This window comes from Macaca nemestrina, chromosome 4 (genome assembly GCF_043159975.1).
Source record: "Macaca nemestrina isolate mMacNem1 chromosome 4, mMacNem.hap1, whole genome shotgun sequence".
Taxonomy (NCBI): domain Eukaryota; kingdom Metazoa; phylum Chordata; class Mammalia; order Primates; family Cercopithecidae; genus Macaca; species Macaca nemestrina.
In genome coordinates this window covers 53,812,887-53,838,186 of record NC_092128.1, presented here as the reverse complement: position 1 = coordinate 53,838,186, position 25,300 = coordinate 53,812,887, and the positions used below count along the sequence as shown (strand labels likewise).

General features: G+C 42.1%; 1 protein-coding gene across 7 annotated transcripts in view; it reads right to left on the bottom strand.

Moving 5' to 3' along the window:
- LOC105475330 (pseudouridine synthase 7) overlaps positions 1-25,300 on the bottom strand; it is a 78,282-nt gene that overhangs the window by 4,491 nt on the left and 48,491 nt on the right. For 5 of the 7 annotated variants that reach the window (XM_011730486.3, XM_071094717.1, XM_011730485.3 and 2 more), the window contains 7 exons: positions 20,967-21,028; positions 19,643-19,803; positions 17,444-17,570; positions 14,074-14,175; positions 11,400-11,529; positions 8,249-8,340; positions 5,889-7,256 (listed from right to left, as the gene is read on the bottom strand). In XM_011730486.3, the coding sequence (XP_011728788.1) occupies positions 7,120-7,256; positions 8,249-8,340; positions 11,400-11,529; positions 14,074-14,175; positions 17,444-17,570; positions 19,643-19,803; positions 20,967-21,028 (811 nt within the window). In that variant the 3' untranslated portion in view covers positions 5,889-7,119. Of the gene's footprint in view, positions 1-5,888; positions 7,257-8,248; positions 8,341-11,399; positions 11,530-14,073; positions 14,176-17,443; positions 17,571-19,642; positions 19,804-20,966; positions 21,029-25,300 lie in introns of those variants that run through there. The other 2 variants (XM_011730488.3, XM_011730487.3) reach the window with 2 other exon arrangements.

Below are 25,300 nucleotides of genomic sequence, written 5' to 3'. Positions count from 1 at the left end.
CATGAACATGGAATTTAAAATCTAAATAGAAGGCCAGGCACAGTGGCTCACGCCTGTAATCATAGCTACTTGGGAGGCTGAGGCACGAGAACCACTTGAACCCGGGAGGCAGAGGTTGCAGTGAGCCGAGATCACACCACTGCACTCCAGCCTGGGCAACAGAGCGAGACCCTGTCTCAAAAATAAATACATAAACAAATAAATAAAATCTAAATAGAGGCTGCAGTAAGGATTAGCTTTTCATTATTTATAGGTGAAAGAAAATTGTAGGGTGTTATCTGAATTGCTTGGAAAATTTCAAACACTGAAATATTTTAGAACCTAATAACAGTCATACTTGTTATGTGCTCCCATAGCAAAAGTATTTACTCCCAATCAGTATAAAACTTAACAATCCAGTAAGCATTTCAAAATCATATTTAACTAGCTGTGCTTCCAACCTACATATTCCCAATTTTAAAAATCTAACCTTAATACTCAAATTTACCATTATACTGGTGACATGCAACAAAGAACAAGTGATCTTTCTGAAGACTCAGCGTCCACTGTGATAGCCATTGGCCACAAGTGACTACTGAACACTAAAAATACAGCTAGTCCAAACTGATACATATTTTAAGTGTGAAATACACACTGGCTTTCTTTTTTTTTTTTTTTTTTTTTTTTTGAGACGGAGTCTCGCGCTGTTGCCCAGGCTGGAGTGCAGTGGCGCGATCTCGGCTCACTGCAAGCTCCGCCTCCCGGGTTCCCGCCATTCTCCTGCCTCAGCCTCCTGAGTAGCTGGGACTACAGGCGTCCGCCACCGCGCCCGGCTAATTTTTTGTATTTTTTAGTAGAGACGGGGTTTCACTGTGGTCTCGATCTCCTGACCTTGTGATCCGCCCGCCTCGGCCTCCCAAAGTGCTGGGATTACAGGCTTGAGCCACCGCGCCCGGCCCATACTGGCTTTCTTTTTCTTTCTTTTTTTTTTTTTTTTGTCTCCCAGGCTGGAGTGCAGTGGCGCGATCTCGGCTCACTGCAACCTCCGCCTCCCGGGTTCAAGCGATTCTCCTGCCTCAGCCTCCCGAGTAGCTGGGACTATAGGCGCTCAACACCATGCCCGGCTAATTTTTTGTATTTTTAGTGGAGACAGGGTTTCACCGTGTTCGCCAGGATGGTCTCCATCTCCTGACCTTGTGATCCGCCAGCCTCAGCCTCCCAAAGTGTTGGGATTACAGGCGTGAGCCACTGTGCCTGGCTGTACTAAGTCTTAAAAAGTCATGGCCGGGTACGGTGGCTTTTTTTTGAGGCTCCGTCTCAAAAAAAAAAAAAAAAAAAAAGACTTAGTACAAAAAAGAGAATGTAAAATATTGAGTTTTTTATATTACTTATAAGTTGAAATGATATTTTGGATATGTTGCTTTATAGAAACTACATCATTAATTTTACTTGTTTCTTTTTATTTTCTTAATAAGGCTACTAGAAAATTTCAATTACATACGTGGCTCACATCATGTTTGTATCGGACAAAGCTGCTCTAAAGATCCATGTAGGACTTTTGAGGGGATTTTAAATATGCCTTAGGAGACAGGGGCTTTGAATAGCTTCTCCCATTGCAGTTTCCTGTTGTCATCTCTTTTTACCTACTGGGTACTTTCCAGAAGTCTAGCACCGCTGGATAAGCCGTAACAGAAAATCAACACAGTATATCCGTAGGACAACACAATAATATGGGCTCTCCGGCCATTCCTGCTTTTTGCAGCTGCTGCTTTCATAAGAAGCTACAACCAAGGAGTTTTTAATTACAACAATTATGACTTTTTTGGGGGGTGGAGGGTAAATTTCCTGTATGGAGTAACAACGCCACATGCCTTAAGAATGGTTTGACAAAACCTTTGAACAAGGGTAGCAAAGAAAGAAAAGGCAAGGAGCAGTGACCCACGCCTGTAATCCCAGCACTTTGGGAGGCTGAGACGGGTGCATCACTTGAGCCCAGCAGTTCGAGACCCACCTGGCCAACATGGCAAAACTCTTTCTCTACCAAAAATACAAGAACACTAGTTGGGCATGATGACACGCACTTGTGGTCCCAGCTACTCAGGAGGCTGAGGTGGGAGGATTGTTTGAACCCAGGAGGCAGGGGTTGCAGTGAGCTGAGATCCCGCCACTGCACTCCAGCCTGGGTGACAGAGTGAGACTCCGGCTCAAACAAACAAACAAGGAAAAAAGAATTATTAGTGATTCTGGAGGAAGCCAAAAAATACGAAGCATGGAAGCGAGTTTAAGGAAGGCTCTTAGCGATCTCAAGTGTGAAATCTTAGATCATCAATATGAACCTTGGCTCTAATTACAATGTAATCCCTTTTGCAGATATATTCATTGTTTGCCTGTAATCATCAGCATCACCACGTGTTGATCGATGCCGGAGGAAGATACGGGGGAGGATCCCAGGAGAATCTTGGACTGGCCTGAGCACTAGGAGAACAGGGTGGAGCCATGGAAGTTCACGCTGCTTGCAGGGGGAAGGAGCCTGGGTTCCTCAGTTCCTGTGTATGGCCTGGAATCAATCTGTAAGGTGGGGACTATTAGCAGAAACCCCTCTTGCTTTGCTGAGAGTTTTTTTTTCTTTTGCCCATTTTGCCCAATAAATTCTGTTCCCCTCACCCTTCAATGTGTCTGCCTGCCTGGCTTTTCCTGGTCATGATACAAGAACCTGGATTTAGCTGAACTAAGGAGCAGAAATTCTGCAACATTTGCAACTGTATTACCTTTTTTTTTTTTTTTTTTTTTTTCAGATGGAGTTTCCCTCTGTTGCCTAGGCTGGAGCGCAATGGTGTGATCTTGGCTCGCTGCAACCTCCGCCTCCTGGGTTCAAGCAATTCTGTCTCAGCCTCCCGAGTAGCTGGGATTACAGGCACGTGCCACCATGCCTGGCTAATTTTTGTATTTTTAGTAGAGATGGGGTTTCACCATGTTGGCTAGGCTGGTCTCGAACTCCTGACCTCAGGTGATCTGCCCGCATCAGCCTCCCAAAGTGCTGGGATTACAGGCATGAGCCGCATCGCCCAGCCTGCAACAGCATCACATCTGATCAATGTAGACTCTCCTTTGTATCTCAGGTGATTTACTAACTGGGTCAGTGCTATATACGACAGAGCCACTAGCCACACATTTGGCTATGGAGCAGTTGAAACTGTGACGGAGAAGCTTAAGTCAAGTTTAAATAGCCACATGGCTAGTGGCCACTGTGCTGGCCAGTACAGGTCTGGAGCCTGACTGCTTCGTGTTTAACAGCAGCACATGTACCCTCCGGGAGTTGGTTAGAAATGCAGTATTTCATATTCTACCTGGATTTCCTGAAATACATCCTGCAGTTTAAGATCCTGCAGTTTGGAAAGCACTTACCTAGAGTAGGGGGTCTTATTGAACACATTGAAGCCCCTAAAATTGTATAAAAAGTTTGCATGAATTTGTGACACATGCACACACATATGGATACACTTTCCCACTTTTCTTCTCCTGGAAGCAATGTCTATACTTCTCCCTCAGATTTTCCAAGGTGTTCATGATCCAAAACTAAGTTCTACCCTACTTAGTTAGTGGGAAAGCAGATTTCATTGAACAAAGAAAGCCTTAAAGTTATCCTTTGCTGAGCAAGCAAATGCTTTTGAATTTACAAAGATGAGAAGCTGGCCATACTCAGCTTTGTCATTCTTCCAGTGTGGTTTCATTTCTTCATATGTCTGAAATAAAAAACTACATGGTACACTCCAGGTCGGCTTTGGTTTCAAAAAGGCACATGCACATCAGTGCACATTGGTAGCTATAAAACATTTATATGTATTCTATTTTGTATTATACACACACATCCTTATTTTTTTAAGTGCAAATTGACCACAAAATGCATTCCAGGGCAAATACCAGTTGATTTAATTCCTACAGCCTGGAGCAACTGAAGTTTTCAGTACTGATGTACTATTGCAGCTGTTACCAATTTTTTGGTTGATTCAGGAATCAACCAGAAATTTTTTAAACTGGTATAATGGCTGTCTAGTTATTACCTACAACATGAAACCATGAAGATTCAGGAAGCAATCAGGATTTTTAAAATCAGTATAATAGCAGTCTGGTTATTATCTACAACATGAAACCATGAATAAAAACATTGGAAAGAACAATCTTGATTATTTAGCTTCCTTTCCTGTTACGGAACAGTGTTGGTTTTACATTATAATAAAAATAATGATCCTTTATTATTTCTTTTAGGCAAAAATTTAGGAAGCAATTATACTTTTATGTTGAGGATAAGGTTGCTTTCAGGCTTTGTAAATTTGCCCAAGAGAAACTTCCTCCCTTTCTGAACAAAAAATGTTCTCAATTCTATGCTAAGGCAGTGATTTATTCCAGGTTGACTAAGTCCTTAGAGTTAGGTGGTGTGCCCCCCGAGTCTCAAAACAGCTTGAAGAATCCCCCTTGAATCATTATTTATCCACTGGTGTTTATGAAGAGACATGTTCCAACTGGTATTAGTTAATACAGCCAGGAAAATTAACGTATCAGATAGAGCCATAAGTACTTCCCAGATGAAGAAAACACAAGTTTAGCTTCACTTTTGTTTTGGAATGCAAATTTATACTGGTTGAGAATCCCAAATCTGAAAATCCAAAATCCAAAATGCTCCAAAATCCAAAACTTGCTCATTGGAGCATTCTGGATTTTTGGATTTCAACCAGTAAGCTGAAGTGCAAATCTAAAAAAAACCTGAAAATCCAAAACACTTCTAGTCCCAGGCATTTTGTGTAAGGGATACTCAACTGTAAATGCAGAACTGCTGAGTGCAATTGCAACAGAAACACTAAGATCCCTTCATAAATAATTTTCAGTCGGATGAAGAACTCTAGCTATTACTGGAAGGTACAGACAGGACTACTATACATTTATTACACATTTAGCTTTTGTAAGACAAAAAATATATATATATTTGAAACAGGGTCTCACTATGTTGCCCAGGCTGGTCTCAAGCTCCTGGGCTCAGGCAATCCTCCCACTATGGTCTCCCAAAGTGTACAGGTGTGAGCCACCGTGCCTGACCTAGGACAAAATATTCTTTCAAAACTAGCTAGCTAAAAGGATAACTTACTGGGCTGGGCATGGTGGCTCACGTCTGTAATCCCAGCACTTTGGGAGGCAGCAGTGGGCAGATCACTTTAGGCCAGGAGTTTGAGACCAGCCTAGCTATCATGGCAAAACTCCGCATCTACTAAAAGTACAGAATTAGCCAGGCCCGGTGGCGGGTGCCTGTAATCCCAGCTACTCAGGAGGCTGAGGCACCACAGTCACGTGAACCTGGTAGCGGGAGGTTGCAGTGAGCCAAGATCACACCACAGCGCTCCAGCCTGGATGACAGAGCAACACTGTGCCTCAAAAATAAAATAAAATAAAATAAAAAATAAAAAATATATGTAATTTACCATGATATTTCCAATCTTTCTAAAGCCTCGGCAGTGTGGTGGTGGATGTCATTAAAACAAAAGGGTTGAGAAACAGTTCTCAATCTCGTTTCTACTACCAGATACAAGACAAATGTCATTCACATTCCCATGGTGCGATGCTCCTGGCATGGTAGTGCTTTTCCATTCCTTTCTTTTCTACTCCATAAAGCACAATGGAAGGTGAGTGAGTGATTCCAATGTAAGAATAACCTGCAGTCCAGTCCAACACAGTCAATTATTCATAGCATTTGACTCAGATTATCCTCATACTTCACAGCTGATCACAACACATTTTGGCGTCAACACCACTTCTGATGAGGATCCCTCATTCATTTAGTTCCTTACCTTTAGTCAAGGTCAATATTCTTACCTGCATTCATTTTGATATATTTATTTATTTACATAACCAGTAGAAAGGAGATTTTAAAAATATTTATTACATTTGTTTCTAGAAATCATAGAAAATAAAAATTGATACAATTATGATATACAACTTTAGAAAGGCATATTTATCCTTTCACACTAGAGAAGTTTATGCAATGCCAGACATGGAAATACCAAAGCCATTGGTGACAAAGGGGAAACGCTAATGATAGAAGAAGCCCTTGTCCATTTTTATAGTTTTCTTCTCTACCATTATTTATTTTTGAGCAAATACTAGTCCAGTGGAAAGAGTTCTGAACATAAAAGGCACCTAGAGTAAAAATTAGACCTTAACTAATAAAACAGCTGTACACGTTTACATTAAGAAAAAAAGCCTGGCCAGCACAGCGCACGCCTGTAATCCCAGGAGTTAGCCTCGGCAACATGGCAAAACCCTGTCTCTACAAAAAATACAAAAATCAGCTAGGCGTGGTGGTGTGCGCCTGTACTCCCAGCTACTCAGGAGGCTGAGGTGGGAGAGTCACTTGAGCCTGGGAGGTCAAGGCTGCAGTGCAAGATTGAGGATTGCAGCATTGCACTGCAATTCAGCCTGCGCTACAGAGTGAGATCCTGTCTCAAAAAAAAAAAGAAGAAAGAAAAAGCGCCATCAATGCAATGTTCCTGCAAGGCACTGATAATATAAATGCAAAAGCCACTGCAACTAAAAAGTCTATAATGCTTGCCTGAATCTAGTACATAAGCAGGATAATGACAATCACTTTTTGTTTATAAATTTGTAGATAATAAATCATTTAAATCAGCATGAGTACTGTATTTATATTTGTGGGTGGTGGCTCTCAAATTATTTATCCATAGTCCAGATTTGTTTTGTTGCACTTGCTCTGAAAATGAATTGTTGTATACTCCATCACAGATGTGTCAAATACTCCTGCTGTCTATTGAGAGTGTAGCAAAACCTAAACCTGCTACTTTAAACCAAAGTCCTTTTTTTATTGTAAAGCTGACACTGTACTATGATTTAAGCACCTGAAGTATATTTTGACCAATTTATATTCTGAGCTAAAATTGAGAACCTCAGGATTTGTGTACATGTACAAATATTGCAAATTATTTATTTAAGCTAATAAAAACTTAAAAAAATACAAATAATTTTTTATTACAAAGATTTGAAATCCATATATGAGTCTGAACTAAGACAAAAATGCACAGGGAACCGTGAAGCAAACACTTGTGTGCATTTTCTAATCTGTGGACAAGGTACTGCTCAGCGAAGCCAGGTTGTATTCAGCTGCGTCTGGTTCTTGATACTGGTATCCATTTTTAGCACTTCTCGAATGGCCATGGTGGCGTAAGTAGAAGGGGGTAGAGAAAAATCCATTTTCAGAGCCCTGTATTTGCCTTCTGCCAGGCAAGAAAGAAGCAAACAGTCAGAAAACGAAGGCAGCTGCAGATAGACCGGCGAGAGTCACATAATCTCTAAGCAAATACAAAGAACTGTGCTGCTTTCCTTAGACTCCACTTCCCAGGGGGCCTCAGAGAATGAGACCATGGAAGTAAGAGATCTGTGAGTGTGAACCTGCTGAAAGGTTACCGAAATTCTACCCAGGAACTTTCACAAAAGGGCAGATGACAGAAGAACACAAAAGAGACATGCATGTGAAGTTAAAAAAATAATAATAAATTATGGCCTGGGAAAAAACAGAACGAGAATTTGATGATGAGAATGCCAATTTAATTAATTAATTAATTAATTTTTTTTTTTTGAGACAGAGTCTCCTTCTGTTGCCCAGGCTGGAGTGCAGTGGCGTGACCTCGACTCACCGCAGCCTCCACCTCCCGGGTTCAAGCAATTCTCCTGCCTCAGCCTCCTCCACCTCCCGGGTTCAAGCAATTCTCCTGCCTCAGCCTCCTGAGCAGCTGGGATTACAGGCGCCCACCACCACGCCTGACTAATTTTTTTTGTATTTTCAGTAGAGATGGGGTTTCGTCATGTTGGCCAGGCAGGTCTGGAACTCCTGACCTCAAGTCATCCTTTGGTCTCGGTCTCCCAAACTGCTGGGATGACAGGTGTGAACCACCACGCCCAGCCACCAATTTAATGTTTTAGACTCTTCCTGAATTTTCACTCACCTTTGGTAACTCCCTATGGGGCATGGGGAGAAACACTCCATCACCTAACATCACAACCATCTATAATATGCATTTGTTTTCAGGAGGATTTACTGGTTTTAATTACTAACTTCCAGTCATAATTGTGAAAGTAAGGTCATAAAACAACAATGAAATCATGGGTGGTGGTAATGCTTGTAAGAGCAGTTTTCAAAAAAAAATTACATTTTTGTTTAATGAAACATTTCAAAGTCAATACAGAGCTGATGACTGAGTAAACTTACCAGAAGCAAAAACTGGTGGTGGCTTCCCTTCTAGGTTGTCCACATCTGTGTTAAAAAGTGGAATTTTGGGATCATCATATGCAACGACTTCCCTTCAAAACATACGAATAAAGGTAAGTATGAATGTGAACTTTCATAATAGGTACTAAGCCATTCATCATCATTTGTTTAGCAAGAAAAACACATAAGTTTACTGTAAATAATTATAGTTAGGACTCTTGAATAACAGAGCAGGGCCAGATTTTATACGTAAGTTTTGCATATATATATATACACACACACACACACACACACACACACACTTTTTTTTTTTTTTTTGAGATGGAGTCTCACTCTGTCACCTAGGCTGGAGTGCAGTGGTACGATCTTGGCTCACTGCAACCTCTGCCTGAGTTCAGTTGATTCTCCTGCCTTAGTCTCGCAAGTAGCTGGGACTACAGGTGCCTGCCACCACACCCAGCTAATTTTTGTATTTTTAGTAGAGATGGAGTTTCACCATGTTGGCCAGGGAGGTCTCAAACTCCTGACCTCAGGTGACCCACCCGCCACAGTCTCCCAAAGTGCTGATTACAGGCATGAGCCACTGTGCCCAACTCAATCCAATTATATTCTATTAGTTATTTTAAAACGTACAACTGGGGCCAGGCATGGTGGCTTATGCCTCTAATCCCAACACTTTGGGAGACCAAGGTGGGATGACTGACTAAGCCCAGGAGTTCAAGACCAGCCTGGGCAACATGGCGAAACCCCATCTCTTTATATTAATAATTAAAATTTTAAAAATGTACAACTGAGAACTTTTTTTTTTTTTTTTAGATGGAGTCTCGCTCTGTCCCCCAGGCTGGAGTGCAGTGGCGCAATCTTGGCTCACTGCAAGCTCCGCCTCCTGGGTTCACGCCATTCTCCTGCCTCAGGCTCCCAAGTAACTGGGACTACAGGTGCCCACCACCACACCCGGCTAATTTTTTTGTACTTTTAGTAGCGACGGGGTTTCAGCGTGTTAGCCAGGACGGTCTCGATCTCCTGACCTCGTGATCCGCCCACCTTGCCCTCCCAAAGTGCTGGGATTACAGGCATGAGTCACCGTGCCCAGCCGACAATTCTTTTTAAATTGAGAAGCAGTAAACTTCACTTTGTACAGCTGTGATCAAATTATTATGGCATTTACGTTTTCTGCAGAGTGGGTGCCACAACCAACAACAGCTTGTTACTAAGGAGGAACAGTTCTCTGGAGTGGGGAAGACAAAGTGCTACCATGTGGACCTCTTGCTTGTAATCCAGAGAAGAGGAGTGAAGAGAGATGGAGAAGAGAAGGAAATAGGGAATGAAATAATTTCCTGGCAATAGGCAACTAGTTTAGGATTTCATTTTAAAATTATCAAATAAAGCTTTAGATAATACTGGGTATTAAAATTTGTTTTTGAGACAAGGTGTCGTTTTGTCACCCAGGCTGGAGGGCAGTGGCGTGATCACAGCTTACTGCAGCCTCGGCCTTTTAGGCTCAAGCAATCCTCCCACGTCGGCCTCCCAAACAGCTGGGACTACAGGTGTGCACCATCACACCAGGCTAATTTTTGTAATTTTTTGTAGAGAAGGTCTTGCTATGTTGCAGAGGCAGGTCTCAAACTCCTAGGCTCAAGTGATCCTCCCACCTTGGGCTCCCAATAAAGTATTTTTAAACAAACGAATGCAAGTATCTTTTCCTCTCTAGAAACATGATATTAAAACAACCAGAGCAGTGTTTGGAACTCACAGCTAATCCTAAGTAAGGTAATTTGCTCAGGGATAGCTCTGTAAGCAAATCTAAGTTTTTAGAAATAGGAAAAAAGTTAACTGTGTACACATTTCTTCAATAATTCAGTGATGCCAACAAAATGTAAATGAACTCACTTTCCATAACTGTTTATATTCAAAACAGCTGCTTTATTTCTTTTCTTTTTTTAGAGACAGGGTCTCACTATATTGCCCAGGCTCATCTCAAACTCCTGACCTCAAGCAATCCTCCCGCTTCAGCCTCTCCGAGTCTCTGGGCTTACTTATTAGCCACTGTGCCCAGTTTAGCTTCATTTACTTCTTGATAATTTGAAAAATACAAAGTAGTAGCAGTAGTGTTAACAATAGTAATAATAACAATAACACTTATGAAACACTTACATGCTGGGTTGTAAGCACCAAAAAATACGGTCATGCACTGCTTAACAACAGGGACACGTTCTAACCCTTGTCAGGCAATTTCATCACCGTGTGAACATCACAGAATGTACTTACACAAACACAGATGGTATAGCCTACTACATGTCTTGGTTATAGAGTACAGCCTACTACTCCTAGGCTATAAACCTATACAGCATTTTACTGTATTGAATACTGCAGGCAACCGTAACACAATGGTTAAGTACTTGTGCATCTAAACACAGAAAACATGGTGGCTCATGCCCATAATCCCAATGCTTTGGGAGGCCGAGGTGGGAGGATTGCTTGAGCCCAGGAGTTGGAGGCTGCTGCAGTAAGCCATGATTATGCCACTGCATTTCAGCCTGGGCGCAGAGAAAGAATCTGTCTCTATTAAGGAAAAAAAAAAGAAAAGAAAGAAAAGAAAAGAAAAAGAAAGAAAAACAAAAAGAAAAGGAAAAGAAAAGATAAAAAAAAGAAAAGAAAAAAGAAAAAAGGTAAGGCCAGGTGTGGTGGCTCACGCCTGTAATCCCAGCACTTTGGGAGGCCAAGGCAGGAGGATCATCTGAGGTCAGGAGTTTGACACCAGCCTGGCCAACATGGTGAAACCCTGTCTCTAATAAAAATACAAAAATTATCTGGGTCTGGTGGCAGGTGCCTGTAATCCTAGCTGCTCTGGAAGCTAAGGCAGGAGAATCGCTTGAACCTGGGAAGCAGAAGTTGCAGTGAGCCAAGATCGTGCCATTGCACTCCAGCCTGGGTAATGAGTGAAACTCCGTCTCAAAAAAAAAAAAAAAAAAAAAGAAAAAAAAAAGGTAAGTAAAAATATGGTGTTATAATCTTATGGGACCACCATCATATTTGCAATCTGTCATTGACTGAAAATTCTTTGTGCAGTACATGACTCTATATAAAGTGAAGCAAAAGCTTACAACTTACATGGTAATTCAGTTCTATTTCATTCCAGATGATTACTCACCAGCTAACATTCTGAGGACGAATAATGATCTTTCGGTAGGCCCCTGACAAGGAATAATCTCGAATTTTGTGTCTCATGTTGTCAATATCAAGATTGTCAGCTGTGAGCATTTCCCTGTAGGCTTCTTGAACTAATATAAAATACAAAAAGTTAGTTGAAATGCAGCTTGTCAGTCAAGTTATCCTGAACTAGATTATAAATAGAGTAACATGTAAGTTCAGTTAGACTGCCCTAATAAAATTAGTCATCTTAATTTATAATCCAGAATCTATTCCCTGGAATCAAAATTTAGTGACTTAGTAACTAGGACCACAGGGTGTACTGAGCTTTGGTTTGGCCAATTTGTAAGTTATTTTTGCAACCAGTCACAGGACCTGTGGTGTAAGGTTCCCAAGCCAACTACAAAAGGCCATTTCATCCAAAGTTGCTAAACTACATTTTATATGGGCTGAGAGTTGGAAGACACCATATACAGAGACTTCAAACTCTCTCTGGAAGAGGCAGTTATAAATAAATGTATAAAAATAAGGGACCTTGGAAAACCATCTGCCTCACCCGCGCACCTGATGTAGAGTCTTTTTTATAGCACTCAAGAGAGACGGTTTTCCAGCCTCTGCTTGCACAGTCAATGGGGAAATACTTCTTTGTGAGGCATGCAATTATTAGAAAGTTCTTCCTATTCCAAGCTGAAATCCATTTTCTTATAACTTCTGTTGACGCTTTGGAACACAGTGGATTAACTGTCCTCTTCGACATATAGTCATAAGTACTGGATCTTTTAGCCACATCTTCTCTAGACCAAACAATGCTTCCCTTAGCTGTCTCTCCTTTAACATTTCTGTATTTCCCACAAACCTTTTATCTGCCCCAGGGTAACAGGCTCATATACAATAGTAACTCCAGATATTTTAAACTTCTTATACAAACTACTATCAAACTGGGCCTTTTCTATTGGCATTTGATCACTGGGCATAAATGTGGGAATTTACATTCATTCCTATTAAATGCCTTCTGCAGTTTTTTTTTTTTTTTTAACATCTTACTAAATTATTTACTGCAAACTTGCCCCTCTATTACAACTTCTGCTAGTCTTCTACTCATTAACTAATATAAGACATTGAATATGAAGTGTCATACATATTGGATAAATTATTGGATGGATAAATGCAAATACATTGAAATTGTGTTTTAAAAATATTACAATAGAATATTATGCGATTCTTGAATACTTATTTTTCATATACTTAATATTGACTATTTTTCACAATTTGTAAATAGAACAAGCAAATTTCTTTGTTCAAGTCACTCATAAAAAATATTGGCTAGAACAGGGTCCCCCACCACACACTAAGGACAAAAGGGATCCCTCAATCAAGCACTGTCAGTTACCAGGTGTGCATGTGTTACATACCCAGAAACCTGAAATATCACCCATCCAGGCTACAAATGGCCATCCTGGCTACAGGGTTTTCATGAATGGCTTTGTCAGAGGCATTGCGGAATTTATGTTCTAATTGGTACTGGCAAAGTTCCTGATCCCAAAAGGTTTAAGAGAGAAGAGGAAAACAATGTTTTCTTCTTTATGATAGTTGATTTTGGGTGTCAACTTGACTGCGGTAAGGGAGACCCCAACAGCTAGTAAAACATGATTTATTTTCAGTACTTCAGCAGGCACTGAGCTCAGCCTTCTTCTCAGAGGGAAATCCAGGTGGTGTGGCATTTGATTAGAGTGACCGGACTGTGCCGGGTGAGTTGGTGAGGGTGTTTCTAGAGGAGACTGGCATGTGAGTTGGTGGGCAGAGTGGGGAAGATCCGCCCTCAAGGTGGGCGCACACCTCCAACTGGCTGGGGGCCTGGATGGAACATAAAGGCAGAGAAGGGTGAATTCTCTCCCTCTCCTTCCCAGAGCCAGATGCCCTTCTTCGCCTGTCTCTGGATGTCAACTCCAGATTCTCTGGCCTATGCACTCTGGGACTTATACCATTGGTTCCCCAGGTCGCAAGTCTTTGACCTCCAACTGAGAGTTACATCATTGGCTTCCCTGGTTCTGAGGCCTTCACACTTGGACTAAACCATGTTGCTGGCTTTCCCAGTTCTCCCATTTGCAGATGGCCTGTAGTGGGACGTCTCAACTCCACAATCAAGTAGGCCAGTTTCCCTAACAAATCCCCCCTTTCCCCCGCCCCCGCTTTTTTTTTTTTTCCTCTGAGATGGAGTCTTGCTCTGTCGCCGAGGCGGGAGTGCAGTGGCGTGATCTCGGCACACCACAACCTCTGCCTGCTGGGCTCAAGCCATCCTCCCACCTCAGCCTCCCAAGTAGCTGGGACCTCAGGTGCGCACCACCAGGCCCGGCTAATTTTTGTATTTTTAGTAGAGACGGGGTTTTGCCAGGTTGCCCAGGCTGGTCTCGAATTCTGGAGCTTAAGCAATCCACCCATCTCAGCCTCCCAAAGTGTTGGGATTATAGGCGTGAGCCACTGCGCCTGGCCTATTTATTTTATAATTTCAACTTTCATTTTAGATTCAGAGGTAGAGTTTCTTAATTTAAATTATCCATGTGAATGCATCCCTTTTTGGGAGACTGTCATAAATAACCAAAGATTATATATGTTTGAAATAGTAGCTTCATTATGTTAAACTTGTTATAACTATTTACCCCATACAGGGAACTTACTTTTATGCTTTGGGTAGATAACATCAAAGCCAGGCAAAGGCATTACTACATCATGGATAGAGTAATTATTAACATCATCTTCCTCAATATAGGAGGCTGTGGCTGTAAATTCACAAGTGAACAACAAATTAAGAAAATAGGCAATATTGTTATGAACTCAGTCTTCTAAAATCATACACATCTAAGCAAGTCAGAAGTACAAGTTGGTACAGATTCAGTGGCCTAGAAAGCTTAAAGAAATTATGCTGGGCACGGTGGCTCACTTGGCTGCTGTAATCCCAGTACTTTGGGAGGTCAAGGTGGGTGGATCACCTGAGGCTGGGAGTTCAGGACCAGCCTGACCAACATGGAGAAACCACGTCTCTACTAAAAATACTAAAATTAGCCAGGCGTGGTGGCACATGCCTGTAATCCCAGCTACTCGGGAGGCTGAGACAGGAGAATTGCTTGAACCTGGGAGGCGGAGGTTGCGGTGAGCTGAGATCATGCCGTTGCACTCCAGCCTGGGCGACAAGAATAAAACTCCTCTCCAAAAAAAAAAAAAAAAAAAAAAAAAAGAAATTAAGCTGGGGCTAGGAGCAGCGGCTCATGCCTGTAATCCTAGCACTCTGGGATGCTGAGGTGGGTGGACTGCTTGAGCCCAGGAGATGCAGACCAGCCTGGACAACATGGAGAAACTCCATATCTACAAAAAATATAAAAATTAGCTGGGTGTCGTGGCAAACACCTGTAGTCCCAGCTACTCGGGAGGCTAAGGCAGAAGGATCACTTGAGTCTGGCAAATTGAGGCTGCAGTGAGCTGTGACTGCACCACTGTGCTCCAGTCTGGGTGTTGGAGTGAGACTCTGTCTCAAAGGAAAAAAAAAAAAGAAGTTAAGTTTGGATATATATCCTTCCATCTTTTCCACTCTACCCAAGAAATAAAAATCAAGGACTTAGAATAAGTAAAAGAAATTGTTTTTTGTTTTTTGAGACAGGGTCTTGCTCTGCCACTCAGGCTAGAGTGCAGTGGTATGATTAAGGTTCACTGCAGCCTCAACCTCCTCGGCTCAAGTGATCCCCGTCTCAGCCTCCTGAGAAGCTGGGACTGTAAGTGTGTGCTACTATGCCTGGCTAGTTTTTTAATTTTTTGTAGAGATGGGTCTTACTTTGTTGCCCTGGCTGGTCTTCAACTCCTGGGCTCAAGTGATTCTGCTGCCCTGGCCTCCCAAAGTACTGAGATTATAGGTGTGAGCTACTCCACCAAATCTCAAGTAAAAATTTCAATGAAAATGGCCGGGCGCGGTGGCTCACGCCTGTAATCCCAGCACTTTGGGAGGCCGAGGAGGGCGGATCACGAGGTCAGGAGATCGAGACGATCCTGGCCAACATGGTGAAACCCCATCTCTACTAAAAATACAAAAATTAGCCGGGCGTGGTGGTGGGCGCCTGTAGTCCCAGCTACTAGGGAGGCTGAGGCAGGAGAATGGTGGGAACCTGGGAGGCGCAGCTTGCAGTGAGCCAAGATAGCGCCACAGCACTCCAGCCTGGGCAACACAGCGAGACTCCGTCTCAAAAAAAAAAAAAAAAAAAAAAGAATTTCAATGAAAATTTAAAAACATTTATCACTGAGCTGCATCCACATTTTTTTCAACGCCTACTATTTAAAATCAGTTCCTCTATCCTTCCTAAATAACGTTAAGAAAACACTATGAAAAGCCACCATACTACAAAATTGTATTTGCAGTGGCATCATAAATGGATGCATTTCGCTAAAAAACCAAAAAAAAAAAAAAACCAAAAAAAAAAACAAACTTAGGAGGATGAAACACAGCAGCACCCAGGACATTAAAATATACTGGATGTGACCAACATGGCATGAGGGAATAAAGCTAAATCAGGAAAAATAATTTAAAATTTCTGAACAGAGTTAGAACCTTAGTGGGTTTATGGGGTCTGCCTGTAGATAAGCAGACCATGTATTCAGTTAATAGATGGTAGCCTAGTATGCCAGAGACACACATAGAGTTTGGAATCAGACAGATTGAACTCTGAATCCCAGTTTTTTCTGTTTTTTTTTTAACTAGCTGTGGAACCTTGGGCAAGTGACTAAACCTCATCTGAAAAAGCAGAGAAAATACTTCACAGTAACACTGGGGCTTTAAAAGACACAGGTACAGGGCTTAGTGCCAAGGCCTGGCACACAGAATGGGCTTCATGGGGCCTGGCACACAGAATGGGCTTCACGGCAGATGGGGTATTAGGACTGTCTTGGGAACATTTTGGGCACAGCATATACTAAATGCCCATTCTATTTGAGTTTGAAGAAACTCTTTTTTGTTGTTTTTGAGACAGAGTCTCCCACTGTCACCCAGGCTGGAGTGCAGTGGTGTGATCTTGGCTCACTGCAAGCTCCGCCCCCCGGGTTCATGCCATTCTCCTGCCTCAACCTCCTGAGTAGCTGGCACTACAGGCGCCCATGACCACACACAGCTAATTTTTTTTGTATTTTTAGTACAGACGGGGTTTCACTGTGTTAGCCAAGATGGTCTCGATCTCCTGATTTTATGATCCGCCCGCCTTGGCCTCCCAAAGTGCTGGGATTATAGGCATGAGCCACTGTGCCTGGCAACTTGAAGAAACTCTTTAAGGCTGGCTAACAAGAAACATCCAGAGGTGTAATTTATTTGCTAGACCTAGAATGAAGTTTTGAAAGAGATTTCAGCCATCATTTAGCCCAAATACTATTTGAGTTGAGAGAAGGAAGGCCCAAAGGGAGGTGCTTACTTAGGCCAGGCACGATGGCTCACACATGTAATCCCAGCACTTTGGGAGGCCAAGGTGGGCGGATCACCTGAGGTGGGGAGTTTGAGTTCGAGGTGCTTACTCAAACCAGATGTACATTTTTTCTTTAAAGATACAGATACAAACTAAACAATGTTAAGTTTGCAAGGTCCCTTCATCTCAAGCTTACTAGACATCTCTCTCTTTTTTTTTTTTTTTTTAAGATGGAGTCTCACTGTGTCACCCAGGCTGGAGTGTAGTGGCACTATCTTGGCTCATTGCAACGTCTGCCTCCTGGGTTCAAGCGATTCTCCTGCCTCAGCCTCCCAAGTAGCTGGGATTACAGGCATGCACCACCACACCCAGTTAATTTTTGTATTTTCAGTAGAAACAGGGTTTCTTCATATTGGCCAGACTGGTCTTGACCTCCTGACCTCAGGTGATCCACCCACCTTGGCCACCCAAAGTGTTAGGATTATGGGCATGTGCCACCACGCCTCGCCACATCTCTCTTTCTTAATTAGTAGCCAGGATGGACTTTAAAACCACTAGTGGCAACTAACTGAACCCTAGCTTGGTTGAGTAACGAAGACATTTGCCTTTTTACCTCCTTTGAGAACGAGGTCCCCTGGAACAGGTTTTAGTCCATAGTCTTCTATCCTCTTGCTTACCATGTTATTCCACACATAGCTTTGGTAGCTATGAATATACATTAAGCGATTATTTCTGGGTATCTGGAGGGAAGGAAAAAAAATAGGCAAGAAAACATATTCTAAATATAAAAAGTGCTGTACTTATTTTTTTGAGACAGGGTCTCGCTCTGTCGCCCAGGCTGGAGTGCAGTGGCACGATCTTGGCTCACTGAAGCCTCCACCTCTCAAGTTCAAGCAATTCTCCCACCTCAGCCTACCGAGTAGCTGGGATTACAGGGGTGCACCACCATGCCTAATTTTTGTATTTTTAGTAGAGTCGGGGTTTCACCATGTTGGCCAGGCTGGTCTCGAACTCCTGACCTCAGGTGATCCGCCCAACTTGGCCTCCCAAAGTGCTGGGATTACAGGCGTGAGCCACTACACCCAGCCAAAACGTGCTGTACTTTCTAAGATACCTTGCTTGTTAGTGGTAATCCTAGTATAAGAAACTTCTACTGTATTTATTTATTTACTTTTATGTATTTATTTTTGAGGCAGGTTTTCATTCTGTCGCCCACACTGGAGTGCAGTGGTGTGATCATGGCTCACTGTAGCATCAAACTCCCAAGCTCAGGTGATTCTCCCACCTCAGCCTCTCGAGTAGCTGTGACTACAGGTGTGCACCACCATGCCAGGCTAGTTCTTTGAGTTTTCTTTCTAGAGACAGGGTTTTGCCATGTTGCCCAGGCTGGTCACAAACTCCTAGGTTCAAGCAATCCACCAGCCTCAGCCTCCCAAAGTGCTGGGATTACAGGCATGAGCCACCGTGCCCAGCCAAAACTTCTACTTTAATCTCTCATTTTTTCTTTTTCTTTTTAATTTCTCATTTTTATTTTTTTTTCCTTCTACTTTAATCTCTCATTTTTTTTTTTTTTTTTTTTTTTGATATAAAGTCTCACTCCGTCACCTAGGCTGGAGTGCAATGACATGATCTCAGTTCACTGCAACTTCCGCCTCCCAGGTTCAAGTGATTCTCCCACCTCAGCCTTCTAAGTAGCTGCGACTACAGGTGCACACCACCATGTCCGGATAATCATTTTATTTATTTATTTTGAGACAGAGTCTTGCTTTGTTGCCCAGGCTGGAGTGCAATGGCGCGATCCCGGCTCAATGCAACCTCTGCCTCTTGGGTTCAAGCGATTCTCCTGCCTCAGTCTCTCAAATAGCTGGGATTACAGGCATCTGCCACTACGCCTGGCTATTTTTTGTATTTTTAGTAAAGACAGGGTTTCACCATGCTGGCCAGGCTGGTCTTGAACTCCAGACCTCAGGTGATCTTGGCCTCCCAAAGTGCCGGGATTACAGGCATGAGCCACCACACTGGGCCATAATATTTTAGGAAAAGTTTACGAATTTGTATCGGGCCACATTCAAAGTTGTCCTGGGCTGCATGTGGCCCGCAGGCTGCAGGATGGACAAGCCTGCCTTACATCAATGGCACAGTCTTCAAACTTAAGGAATTTACACATCAATTTTCAAGCTAACAGTGCTTTTTCTCCCATAATTCCATGGATAAAGAGAGAACCTAAATGACTGAACTGACAACTAATTCCATGCAGCAAGAATTCTGCTTTGTTTGTGCATCTAGGAAAAGTAAAACTTAGGTTTAAGGGTTAAACTTTAACATTTGTTACGTTTAACTTTGTTGCCCAGGCTGGAGTGCATGGAGTCCTGGATTATACATATCCAAATACTGGTATAGGCTACTCTTGAATCACCATGATGAAACCAGACTAAAATGCAACTATTTATATTGCTTACTGTTCAACACTTTTACTAAGGCAGTTTACAGTTCTGGTGACGGAATGATCAAGAAATGACTATACGACAGATTCTCAAATACCAAGAGACTTAATTTAAACAGAATTTCCACTGAAGATTATGTTTTCCACATTGACGCTTTTCTTGTGCCCTCAATAAGTAATGCCCGCATCCACCCCCTCATCACCACTCAGGGTCCGAACAAAGATTACTCAGGTGAAATACCTCAGAGATCACCTAAGGATCCTTATTTACCTTCTGCTCTTTCAAAATTTAGTAAAATCTTTCAAGATGAAATTTAAAAAGCATTACAACACCTTGAGCCATTGCCTGACTTCACAAATTGCACTCACTATGCCAAATGCAGAGACTATATTCTTCATTCCATATTTTGAAAGTCCTCGAAGCAGCTGCCCTTCCACACACCTTTTGACAGGTAGTTTTCTGAGGGCAGCAGCTGGGTCTTTGGTCTTTGCCCATTCTTCTCTGCATTTAACCAAGTAGCCCTTTTCAGCTGTGGGGGAAAAAAGCTAGGGTTAAATGACTTACCCAATAGACAGACTTCCATAACTTAAAGTACACTTCACAAAGAACACAAAATTAGAAAATGTTATTTGAAATATAGGTGCTGTTTATAGCTTCCACTCATCTGAGGAAGTGTAAAGATGGGAAATATAGAAAGTTTACAGAACTATTTGACTTTGTCAACGTACGATCACCCTCAGGTCAAAAGTAAAAGCTATTTAACTGTAAATTATCATAGCTGATTCAACATGACAAAAACACGGTAGTACTTTCTTCTCTCTTTTTCCACTGTAATGTCAAGTTTAACGGGTTACTTTCCTTAAAATTAGATAATTTTATCTTTTTATAGTTTGCAAATGAATTACCCAAAGTGAGCATAAGTATTTTGACAATCAGTAGTTTAATCCTTTTCATTCAAGATGATTTTAGAGATACTTTTTGGAAAGTTTTGGTGACTTCTTCACACTACAAATCCTCAAGGTGTTTTTGCGAAGTTTTTATATTCCATTACACTATGTTTTAGTAAAATAACCACAAGTGAAATGTCTTAGATTCTTATACACTCAGATTCAGTGCGTGAAGAAAAACATACATATTCATTTAAAAAATATATTTGTATTCAGTTACGAATTAATACACTGAACAAGCTAAAGAGCTAAAATAGAGGTTGGGTGTGGTGGCTCACGCCTGTAATCCTAACACTCTGGGAGGCTGAGGTGGGCAGATCACCTGAGGTCAGGAGTTCGAGACCAGCCTGGCCAATATGGTGAAACCCTGTCTCTACGAAAAATACAAAATTAGCCAGGCATGGTGATGCATGCCTGTAATCCCAGCTACTCAGCAGGCTGAGGCAGGAGAATCACTTGAACCCAGGAGGCGGAGGTTGCAGTGAGCCGAGATCATGCCATTCACTCCAGCCTGGGAAACAAAACTCCAACTCAAAAAAAAAAAAAGCTAAACTAGGATATAAATTATAAATCTTAAATATACACATAAAACTGTTGAAAAATATAAACTTACACTTTCATTGTAAAAACAAATAAAATACTGAAATAACAACCTCAATTTGCACAAATGCTTTTATTCAAAGCAATTTCATGAATACCTAGCCATACATTCTATTTATTTTCTTAACATGAATTTTATTCTCACCTCCAGAGCGGGGTTTCAATATTAAATCCATGACTTCTGTCCAGGAATTCTGTAGTATTGCTCTAAAATTAAATGACATTTACTTTACTAAATTTTGCATGAAGATAAACTTTATATGCACAAATCTTTGAAGAGTCAACAAATCATATTAACCATACACTGAAGCCTTGACCTCCCAGGCTCTAGTCTAGTGATTCTCCCACCTCAGCTTTCCCCCCATCCCGACAGACAGCGGGGACTACAGATGCACACCACCATACTTGGCTAAGTTTTTAATTTATTGTAGAGATGGGGTCTCACTATTGGTCTTAAACTTTTGGGCTCAAGTGATCTTCTCAGCTTGCTCCCAAAGTGTTGGGATTACAGGCATGAGCCACTACACCTAGTCCTACATTATCTTATTAAACTTAAAAGTAAGCAGAAAGTCTAGTATGATACACATTTCAAATGTAAAAGAACTTAAAGTGCCAAAAGAACTTTTAACAAAGAGAAAATGGAAAACACAATGCTTACCCGTAACATTTAATATCATTTCAGTTTAAAAATCTGATAATAGTATAAATACTACCTAGTCATGCTTTAAGTAGTTACACATGGTATTATTTATTTATTTATTGAGGTGGAGTCTCACTCTGTTGCCCAGGCTGGAGTGCAATGGTACAATCTCGGCTCACTACAACCTCCGCCTCCCGGATTCACGCCATTCTCCGGCCTCAGCCTCCTGAGTAGCTGGGACTACAGGTACCCGCCACCATGCCCAACTAATTTTTGTATATTTTTTAGTAGAGATGGGGTTTCACCATAGTGGTCAGGCTGGTCTGGAACTCCTGACCTTGTGACCCACCCGCCTTGGTCTCCCAAAGTGCTGTGATTACAGGCGTGAGCCACCGCGCCCAGCCCACATGGTATTATTCATATAAATCACAGTTAAGTCTTTACGTGTGAAAACTTGTTTGAAACTTCTCAAAAGATTTCTCCACGTTAATATCTTCTTGCCCAGGCAAACGGAAAGAATAAATACGATTTACTCTTCTTTATTATTCTTGTCAAAATGGAAATATCTATATATTTGATGATTATAAAAGTTACATGCTTTTTAAAATTTTTTTATTTGTTGAGACAGTCTCGCTCTGTCGTCTAGGCTGGAATGCAGTGGCGTGATCTTGGCTTGCTGCAACCTCTGCCTCTTGGGCTTAAGCAACTCTCCTGCATCATCCTCCTGCGCAGCTGGGACTACAGGCTGCATCAGCATGCCCAGTTATTTATTTTTTTTGAGATGGAGTCTCATTCTGCTGCCCAGGCTGGAGTGCACTGGCACGATCTCAGCTCACTGCAACTTCTGCCTCCCGGGTTCAAGCGATTCTTGTGCCTCAGTCTCCCAAGTAGCTGAGATTACAGGCTTGAGCCACCATGCCTGGCCAATTTTTGTATTTTTAGTAGAGATGGGGTTGTGCCATGTTGGCCAGGCTGGTCTTGAATTCTTGGCCTCACGTGATCCGCCCGCCTCGGCCTCCCAAAGTGCTGGGATTACAGGCACAAACCACTGTGCCTGGCCAATTTTTGTATTTTTAGTAGAGATGAGGTTTCACCGTGTTGGCCTGGATGGTCTCGAACTCCTAACCTCAAGTGATCAGCCCACCTTGGCCTCACAAAGTGCAGGGATTATAGGCATGAGCCACCATGCCTGGCCTATACATGCTTTCAAAAAACCGAATGGTACATAAGAAAGGTTATGTGTTATTCAATCTCTAGGAAATTAAGCACTGTTAACACTTTAGAGTATATTTTTGTTGGCAAATCTTTAAGTGTATGTAATTCTTCCTTTAACTTTTACTATACTATTGCTGTACAGAAATTATATTTTGTGTATTATATCTATTTCTCATCTTGGAGTCATGTTTAGAAGGACCCTTCCCTATCAAAAGAATATAGGAATCCCCTTCTATTAATTTTTCTGTTTTTCCAGTTAATTATGGTTCTTTATTTTCACATTTAAGTTACACAATACTGGGCATTTCTGGATATTAAATTATCTAAAATGCTACTTGGTATCTATCGATGACATCACCTGGATTTTCAATCCAATAATGTAATTACATCAACAAATTTCCTATTGCTGGCCACCTTCACAGTCCTGGAACAAGTCATGTTATATCAGTCCTTAAATATAGTCCTGGGGTGATAAATTATTTACTTGGATAATCTTTTAGCCAATACTGACAAAAAGAGTATAGTACTAATTGGTACTAGGGACTGGTCTGACAGATAGAATAGACACAGATTTTTTTTTTTTTTGAGACGGAGTCTTGCTCTGTCCCCCAGGCTGGAGCGCAGTGGTGTGATCTCGGCTCACCGCAAGCTCCGCCTCCTGGGTTCACACCATTCTCCTGCTTCAGCCTCCTGAGTAGCTGGGACTACAGGCGCCCGCCACAGCACTCGGCTAATTTTTTGTATTTTTAGTAGAGACAGGGTTTTACCGTGGTCTCGATCTCTTGACCTTGTGATCTGCCCACCTAGGCCTCCCAAAGTGTTGGGATTACAGGCGTGAGCCACAGCGCCCGGCCAGACATAGATTTTTACACTAAAAAATCTTTGTTAGGCTGGGCGTGGTGGCTCACGCCTATATCTCAGCACTTTGGGAGGCTGAGGCAGGTGGATCGCAAGGTCAGGAGATCAAGACCATCCTGGTTAACCCGGTAAAACTCCATCTCTACTAAAAATACAAAAAAAATAGCTGGGCGTGGTGGCACGTACCTGTAGTCCCAGCTACTTGGGAGACTGAGGCAGGAGAACTGCTTAACCCAGGAGACGGAGTTCACAGTGAGCCGAGATGGCGCCACTGCACTCCAGCCTGGGCAACAGAGCAAGACTGCATCTCAAAAACAAAACACAAAAAAACCAAAAAAAACCTTTGTTAAATATCAATTACAGCCTGCAGGCCCAATCTGGTTGTCCACCTAATTCTGTTGTTTTATTGGAAACCAGCCGTGCTCATCGCTTTGCATATTGTCCATGGCTGCTTTTGCAGTATAACTCCAGAGCTTAGCACCTGCAACAAACATTGAATGGCCCACAAGCCTAAAATATTAACTAACTGTTCCTTTACAGAAAACCTTTGCCAACACTTGATATAACATATTAAACAGTTTCTTAACTGTAGGACTTTTCAATGCCTTTAAGATGCTACCATATACTGTAAAGGTTCAGTATACAATGCCATATTAAATATATACAGATTTGGTTTACAACAGGCCATATGATCTAGCACTCTACACATTAAGATATTTTGTATTTTTCTTTTCTTTTTTTTTTTTTTTGAGATGGAGTCTCGCTCTGTCGCCCATGCTGGAGTGCAGTGGTACGATCTCAGCTCACTGCAAGCTCAGCCTCCTGGGTTCACACCATTCTCCTGCCTCAGCCTCCCAAGTAACTGGGACTACAGGTACCCACGACCACGCTCAGCTAATTTTTTTGCATTTTTTTAGTAGAGACGGGGTTTCACTGTGTTAGCCAGGTCCACCCAGCCCCCTAACCCCTGGTAGCCACCATTCTACTTTCTGTCTATGGCTTTGACTACTCTAGGAACCTCATATAAGAGAAATCATACCATATTTGTTCTTTTGTTACTGGCTTATGTCAGGTAACAGTTTCCAACGCTTATCCATGTGATAGCATGTGTCAAAATTTCCCTCCTTTTCAATCGCTTGAGCCCGGGAGGTGGAAGTTACAGTGGGTCGAGATGGCGCCACTGTACTCCAGCCTAGGCGACAGAGCAAGACTCCATCTCAAAAAAAAAAAAAAGGTCCCCCTTTGAAAGGCTTCCATATTCCATTGTATGTATGTGCCACATTTTGTTTGGATAAACACTTGGGTTGCTTGGGTAGCTCCTACTTTTTTGGCTATTGTGAATGGTGCTATTATGAACATAGTGTACAAATATCTGGTGAGTTCCCACATCATTTCTTTTGGCTATACACTGAGAAGTGGAATTGTTGGATCATAACGTAATTTATATTTTTTTCTTTTGAGACGGAGCCTTGCTCTGTTGCCAGGCTGGAGTGCAGTGGTGCCATCTCGGCTTACTGCAACCTCCACTTTCCGAGTTCAAGTGATTCTCCTGCCTACGCCTCCTGAGCAGCTGGGACTACAGGTGTGTGCCACCGTGCCCAGCTAAGTTTTGTATTTTTAGTAGGGACGGTTTTCACCATGTTGGTCAGGCTGGTCTCAATCTCTTGACCTCGTGATCCACCCGCCTCAGCGTCCTAAAGTGCTGGGATTACAGGCATGAGCCACCACATCCACCCTATATTTAATTTCTTAAAAAATCACTATAC